This window comes from Echinops telfairi, unplaced genomic scaffold, assembly GCF_000313985.2.
Source record: "Echinops telfairi isolate 266 unplaced genomic scaffold, ASM31398v2 ScPeMD7_27;HRSCAF=92, whole genome shotgun sequence".
NCBI lineage: Eukaryota > Metazoa > Chordata > Mammalia > Afrosoricida > Tenrecidae > Echinops > Echinops telfairi.
In genome coordinates, this window is record NW_022103924.1 from 122,673 (window position 1) to 131,125 (window position 8,453).

Genomic DNA, 8,453 nt, shown 5'->3' on the forward strand with positions numbered 1-8,453 from the left:
AGTGAGGCAGTGAGTGAGTGAGAGAGTGAGGCAGTGAGAGAGTGAGGCAGTGAGAGAGTGAGAGTCGACCCTCTTTTTTTTATGGCACTCTATGGAAACTTTTAGACAAGTATATTACTGAGAAAGCTTGTCTGCACCATTTGCTGTAGTAGAAACAACTGTTAAAACACTTTCTGTAAATATATGATTTTGTCCATGTCTAAGGTATTTGACAGACTCAGTATTTTTGTTTGTTTTTTAAAAATTTTTAGTGCCATTTCATCCACATGTCATATAATTCAATAATTTAGCCATATCAAGAAGAATTTTATAATCATTAGCACAATCAATTTTAGAACATTTTCTTCTTCCTTAGACTCATTGTTATTCATGTTACTAATTTGTAAAGTTAACAAAAGTATACATACAAAACATTCTCCAACTCACGAACTTCTACATATATAATTGTCACTGATTATACCCTTTGTGTTGTACAACTATTGATATCCTTTTCCAAATTATTTTAACACCATTAACATAAACTCAATAACCCCTAAGCAAAAACTCTTCCTACTTCACCCATGGTAACCATTGGTCATGTTTGGTTTTTTCCTTTCTTTTTTTCCCTAGTAGTATTTATGTTATATTTATATATCATTCACTTCCATAGTTAAATGTAGCAATATTTTTGTACATACCCAAGAAATTGAGAACAAATTCAAACAGATTTACAGTAGTAACCGAAAATTCGAACCAGCTAATGGCGTTTATCTAAGCACAAAGGAAATTATGGGGTTACAACATAAATGAACCTTAAAAATGTTAGCTAAGTTAAGTAAAAGGAACAGTAAAGGACAAATACTGTATGATTCTACTAATGCCAATTACTTAGACAATAAGGTGGGTAAAGATTTTCTGATTGGATTGATGAAACAGTCCTAGAAATAACTGGTTTTACAGCATAAATGTTCTTATGCTACCTTTCCTCACTAGCAGTAGTTGGAAATAGCTGACTGTATGCAGGGAGTAAATCTGCAGAAGACCTACCTCTTAAAGGAGCAAGCATGCCACGTTGAGAACTGAGATTTCCCGTGGTGCATGCAGTCACTTCATGTGCATGTGAAAGTAGGAAGTGAATGAGGAAAATTGAAGAAGATGCATTTGAGCTATGTTGTTGGCAGAGAATACTAAAGTATTGAAGTTGGCATATACTAACAGAAGACAAAACAAATCTGTCTTGGAAGAGGTATAACTTGAATGCTTCTTAGAAGCTCGGATGGTGAGACATACTGTGGACATGTTATCCAGAGAGGTCAGTCCCTAGAAAAGATCATCATGCTTGGTTAAGGAGGACAGCAGCAAAAAATAGGAAGACCCTAAATGAAATGTATTACTATTATATTATAATGGCAATGGCTGCAAAAATGAGCAGCAGTGTGTGAATGCTGTGGGGATGGTACCAAATTGGGCAATTTTTTGTTCTGTTGTACATAGTGTTGTTATGGTCTGGGGCTGAGTCCACGAGCCCTCACAACAGCAACAGCATCCTTTACCATCACAAAGGGGCTGACCCAAAGTAAACCGTGGACTTTAATGTGAAAAACAAAATGAGGATGCACTAAAAACCAGGATTCAAGGTGAGGAAGAGAGTTTTTTAAGCTACGGCAGCAAAAGCCCAGTTCATAAAATGATTTACTGCATAAAATCCAATAATAAATGTAGTCTAAGACTGCTGACTGCAAGGTTAGCCTTTAAAACCCTCCACTGGAGAAAGTTGATGCTGTCTCTTCCCATAAAGATTTACAGTCTCAGAAATCTATATAGGGTTACTGTGAGTTAGAATTCTTGGTGGCAGTGAGTTTCATTATTTTTTTAAGCTTTCTCTTCCCAGCCACAACTCCCTGAGTATTTTGTTTTTGATGCTTTTTAGGTGGAGTTTTGCTTCTAGAAAATCCAAAAGGTGATAATAAGTTGGACCTTTTAACAATGAAGAGTGTTGTTACTAGCATTTTTGGCATTCAAAATAGACAGCTGACTGTCTACTATGGTGAAACAGGTATGTGGAAAGTCAGAAGATGTCTATGTCCTGTGACATGAGTTAAATTGATTTTTATGTGTTATTACTAACATTACACACCCTTTGCTATTTCTAAGGGAAAGAGTGCTTACCATATGTACTCGAGTATAAACCGACCCGAATATCAGGCGAGGCACCTAATTTTACCACAAAAACTGCTTAAAATGTGCTTGGAAAACTCAACTTATACACGAGTATATATGGCAATTAAAAAAGACTGTGCTTACTTCATTTTGTGATCAAGATGCAAGAACACATTAAATGATGTGGGTTTAGGAGCACTGATAAGTGGTTACATATTGGGCTGCCAACTGCAAAGTTAGCAGTGTGAAACCACCATGAGTTATGGTCTTACAAGCTCAGAGATATGGTTCTGCCTTGTCCTGTAGGGTATCTATAGCTGAGAAACCACTCTGGCAGTGAGAGAGAAGCTTACGTGTTCGGCAGCTAACCATGGGTCATCAGTTTGACTCCACATTTTCTCCATCGGAGAAAGATGGGGCTTTATTTTACTTACTCACTTTATGAATTTAATGCTAATTTTTCTGAAACAGTCAAATAATTTAACTATAAAGCAAATTTAAATAGCCAACACATAAAGGAAAAATAGCTAAACTTCAAGAGAAATCAGGAATACACATGTGTAATTACTACTACGACTAATAATAATTATTAACGACTGGTTATCCACAAGGTTGGCAGTTTAAAACCATCATTTGTTCTGCTCAAGAAAGATGGGCTTTCTATTTCCATAGAGTTAAATCCTTGGAAACCCACAGGGGCAAATTCTACCCTGTACTATAGAGTCACTATGAGTCACCATCGGCTCAGTGGCAGTGTTTTTGTTTGTTTTGTTTTTTGCTTCTAATTCCTACTTTGATGAGATCTGCTGCCAGCAGCCAGTCAACTGAAAAGGAATTTCCTCAGGTATGTACCCTGCTGCCAAAATCTATAGACCTTTTTTGGCAGTCTCTTGATTTTTCACTAGATCTGGATCCTGCATCTAGCTCACGAATATCTTGGCTGCTGCATTGTCTGCCCAACATGGGAGTCCTTAGACTCTGCCTTGTGTCAGCACCCTCCCATTTTATCTGCCAACCATGGATTCATTCACCTCTGTAGCCACCAGCCTGCCATCTGATCTGCCAATCTTGGATTCATCAGCTGCTATAGCTGTGTAGATCAAGAGAGGCCTGTAACCTGAAATTGACCCATGGACTTAGAACTTGCCATCCTCTATAACCATTGCCACAGGAGAGTTCTCTCCAGAAGAGTGACTTCAAAAAGTTAGTCCAAAAGTTCCATTATTTTTTAATTCCATTTTCCCACCAACTTTTCATAGCCCCTTACTATTGTTACTATTACTCATATGTAAGTTTTATTGGATTTGGTTCTCTTAAGAGAACCCAACCTATGGCTGTTGGTAAAAATATCAAAAGTGGTATGGCAGAAACTGGCAAAGTAGCCATGTGTTCATTTAGAAGATCTAAGAAAATTTTAACTTGGATCCACAAATTTACTTTGTAAGTTAGTAGAAAGTTCGAATCTCTGTCTCAGGTGTCTGTAGAATGAGATTGGAGAGCAAGGACAAAGTGGAATCCACTTTGTCTAGCATATATCTAACACAGGCGGTCTGCAAAAAACAATGTAGATGACTTTTGCCATGGACATGTTTGCTCCCCAAAGCTGGATTCATTGTCCTGTGTGAAAGAAGCCAATAAAAATACACTGAGGCGAAGAGCAGAAGGCCGAGCTTTACTAAGAGAAGAGGGGAAATCCTTCAGATTCTGGTTCAGCTCATGAGCAAATCCATTATAGATGTGCTTTCTGCTTTTTATTTTCATGTGCCCTTTTTGGCATCTGTCAAATTGGGTGATGGATCCAGCTTCTAGAGGTTAACAATTTTTGATGTCCTAATTGGATCTCACTGTTTGCACCTGAATCCAGAGTCTTTTGTGTAAATAACAAAATCCTAACTAAAGTAATACTTTTTAGTTTGCTATTTCTTTCATTCAGCGAAAGTGGATGTCAATTCCACAACAAATTGGGCTCTAGCAAACATTTTGAACTAGACCTGAAGGCTAAAAAGTCACACCCTCCTTCTCACAATGCCCAGTGTCAAATACATCATGTGCAATAGTTGTTTGAAGAGGTTTGCAAAAAAGAAACTCATCTTTAATGTCGCCATCATTAATATACCTCAGGTAAACCAGTAACTGTGAACAGTTTGTAACGTTTAATAATACAAAAGATGGCACAGTTCAGTCAATACATTCATTAAGTTTTCTATGATTTACCATTCTGTTGTTTTTTTTTACATACCTGTTACTATCACAAGGGGGCAGTATTCACATCAACCACAGCCGAACATAAAAAGACCGATCAGCATCCAGATTAAATTCCCATGGTACAGATTTTTTTTTTTTTTTTGCAGTAGTGGATGATTTTACTCTATATAATTTTACATTTACCCAGTCATTATAATTCATGAAGTGTCATTTTACCTCCAATACTGCTGCTCTCTACACAGTCCCTGCTCTCTACACATCTGTGACTGGTCCACATAAGTACATTATGGCGCCAACCCTGTCACTACATCTGTATTTGTATGGGGTATATGTGATAGGGTTGGTGGGATGATGTTATCATGCCAGGTAGTCCTGTGTGGGCATATCTGCATGAGGACGGACCCTCTTGGAGATGGATATAGGAGCAGTGTCTTGGTTCCTAAGACCATAGGAAATATGTGTTTTCCAATGGCGTTAGGTGACCCCTGTGAAAGGGTTGTTTGACCCCCAAAAGGGGTCGCAACCCACAGGTTGAGAACTGCTGCTTTAGCATAAGATAATTGGTATAGAATATTGACTATGTTAAGGACTGCCAGAAGAGCAAACAAATCTTTCTTGAAAGAAGTGTTGCCAATATGTTCTTAGAAATGATGATGATGATTGACATGTTACCAGGAGGGACCCAGTGCCTAGAGAAGGACATCATACGTTGTAAAGTAGAGGGTTAGAGAAAAAGAAAATCCTGAATGAGATGGGTTGATGCACTAGGTGCAATAATAGGCTCCAACATACTGGGCAGTGTTTGATTTTGTTGTACATATGATCGCTGTAGTCAGAACTGAGTTGATGGTACCAAACAACAATTGAATTTTCCACTAAGATTTCAATTTCAAAGAAATGCATGGCAGATGAAAAATCTTTAATGGATGATAATGTAGTTGATGGTCAAACACTTTAACTCCTAAAAACAACTAAGTCAGCAGGAAACTAATTTAACAGCATCTAACAACAACATGCATCTCTAAACAGTGTTTAATTTTTTAATAAATGAAATTGTATTTTGTGTCGCTTATTTCAGCATGTTAATAAGTCAAATATCTTGTTTATCTCACTTGTAGCATTATTTTTTAATGTAAGGTGTCTTTGTTGTAAAGTTTGAGGCTCCGGTATTGAATGCAGTTTTAAGGAGCACTATGATATTCAGGACAAATTTTTAAAGGGGGAAACCAATTTTCCTTATAGTTAAGAATATCCGTATCATTTATATGTCATAGATTTAATACATGGGTTTTCTTTTATAAATTAAGCAGAAAGCATAACTACAAAAAGATATATAATGCTTTAATAGTAGGATGAAATAAACAACTTTATCTTTGAAATGTGTAGCCATGAAGAGTGAAAAGAAAACCAACTTTTTTTTCCTGTCATTTTTAGAAATAAAAGACCAAACTGACCTTCTTAGTCTTAGTGGGAAAACACTTTGTGTGACGACAGGATCAACCCCCTCTATGATCGACAGTCCCAGTACTCTACTCTGTCAGTATATCAACCTAAAGCTCTTGAACACAGTACCACAAGGTATGGTATCTTTACACTACTCTGGGAATATCCATAGCTATCAGATTGTGGAATAATGGGTATCAGTGCAGTGTCACTGACTGATAGATCTTTCAAGCCTGTTTAATGTAACAATTTGAAATAATGTGATTTGGTTCTTTGTGTGGAGTATTTTGGTATCAATGCTCCTATCCATCTCCCAAGATCAGAAAATTAAATAAATGAGTAAATAAATAAGGTAAAAATTAGAACAAAATGAAGCTGAATTATGTGCTACAACATTTTAATTTTACCTTATTATTTTCTAAGAAAATGTTCTGAAAATTACTATGCAATTTAAGACTCATGTATTTTGGGATCCTCATGGTGCACATTTGTTACTTGAAGTTCTAGGGCTCCTCACTTGCCTATTTATTCAAGCTCCTGGGCTATTATACTTGTTCCTTTTTTCTCATCATCTCTGGAAATTTGAGGCTATGCTGTGCAGTAGTACTTCAGAAGCCTCAGCATTGCTCCTTGGAATTAAGTGCAGTTACAGCCAACTATTTAGATACCTAGGAGCTGAGGGGTACATTCAGGAGATCTAATCTAGCTTATCCTTTAATTACAGAATGTTTAATGGGAACAGTTGGTACACTTCTACTTGAGAACCCATTTGGGCAAAATGGACTCACCTACCAAGGTCTTCTGAATGAAGCAGCCAAGGTATTTGGCCTTCGGAGCAGGAAGCTAAAGCTGTTTCTGAATGAGACTCTAACACACGGTGAGGAAGTTACAGATCATGATAAACTGATTTTATCATATTGAATGGTTTTAATGCCATCAAGCTATTGTAGATTGTCTTGTTTGTGATAGAATACTATATGCCATTTTTCAGAAACTTACCATCATATTTTAAAGAATGGGCTCAAGCTTAAGAACAATTGTAAGGATGGCGTAGGACCAGGCCGTGTTTTGCTTTGTTGTTCATAGGATCACTATGAGTATTAGCTGACTCGATGACGTCATAGCATCTAAATGCAACAATAACAGCTTTTAAAGAATAATAATCTTGACTTTGAAAATAATCTTAAAAATGACATTTATATATTAATAAACACAAATGCTTATTAACACATAAGTATATTAGTAATGTATTTGTTGTTCCAAAAATTGTTTCTTCCTTAGAGGTTAAATTTATCAGAAGATTGTAAGAGTATAGCCTGAAACAATCTCATAAATGACATTGTGCCTCCCTTTTACAATTTATCACTTGCATTTTCTCATTGACTTAGAAGAGAGCTTGAAGGTTGAAGGGATGCATCATTTTTCACTATATGACTCAGAAAACTATGACTTGGAATACACAGCTAGTATATGCAGATCCTTTATTGTTGTTCCTGTTTCTTAAACTCAACCTTCAGATCATCTGCTTCTTGAGCTGAGCTTCTATGACTGTTTGAAAGCTACTCTACCAATACTGTAATCCTTCCTTCTGCGTTCTGTTTCTGTAATCCATAGTACACATTGGGTATGTTCACTCTAAGACTGTTGCCTTAATACCTTCTCTTTGTGGCATCTTCTGCTAATTAGTCATCCTTTTCGTCATGTCAACTATGCCATCCTTTATTCATATATCGTCACATTTACTAGATATTCTGAATCATAATTTGTATGTTTTAGCACTTGTAGAAAATTGCCGTTCTACTTCTGTATCAGCTCTTTTCATTCTTTCTTAAGTAGTACCTCTTTCTGGAACTTTCATTAGACATTTTTAAAATAACTCTTCACTATATCCTCCCTGTTTCTTGTTCTCTTGATATTTTCCTTCTTTCTGTACTTCTGTGATACATTTTTTATAATTTGGACAAAGTCATCTTAATTTTTGTACTTGTTTAAGTAATAAGGGTGTGGTTTTTTTTTCCCCTTCTGCCCCCTCTCAATATTTATTTATTTAGAGAAACAAGATTATTTAAATATAATATTGTTAGGTATAGATTTTTATTGTTTGGTCTTCAATGTTATCTGCACTTTCTGGCCATTATTACTCAGTTTCTTCTGTTCCTTTTTATCTTTCTATTTTCTTATTATTTTTAAATCATTTTATCGGGGGCTCATACAACTCTTATCACAATACATCCATCCATTATGTAAAGCACATTTGCATGTTTGTTGCCCTTATCATTCTCAAAACATTTTTTTTCTACTTGAGCCCTTGGTATCATCTCCTAATTTTTCCCCCTCCCTCACACATGAATCCTTTATAATTTATAAACTATTATTATTTTTTCATGTCTTACACTGTCCGATGTCTCCCTTTACCCACTTTATTTTGTCCATCCCCAAGGGAGGGGATTGTATGTAGATCATTGTGATCAGTTACCCTTTCTCCTCCACCTTACCCTTACCCTCCTGGTAGCTCTACTCTCATTATTGGTCCTGAGGGGTTTATATGTCCTGGATTCCATGTTTCCAGCTCTTACCTGTACCAGTGTATATCCTCTGGTTTAGCCAGATTTATAAGGTAGAATTGGGATCATGAAGAAATAGAGGAAAGTTGTATGTTTCATCAG

At 36.3% G+C, this 8,453-nt stretch overlaps 1 protein-coding gene across 1 annotated transcript in view; it reads left to right on the forward strand.

Moving 5' to 3' along the window:
- Window positions 1–8,453, forward strand: part of IARS1 (isoleucyl-tRNA synthetase 1) — a 118,415-nt gene that overhangs the window by 102,083 nt on the left and 7,879 nt on the right. The window contains exons 29-31 of the mRNA XM_004714603.2: window positions 1,910–2,035; window positions 5,779–5,922; window positions 6,512–6,664. Of these exons, the coding sequence (XP_004714660.1) occupies window positions 1,910–2,035; window positions 5,779–5,922; window positions 6,512–6,664 (423 nt within the window). The remainder of the gene's footprint in view (window positions 1–1,909; window positions 2,036–5,778; window positions 5,923–6,511; window positions 6,665–8,453) is intronic.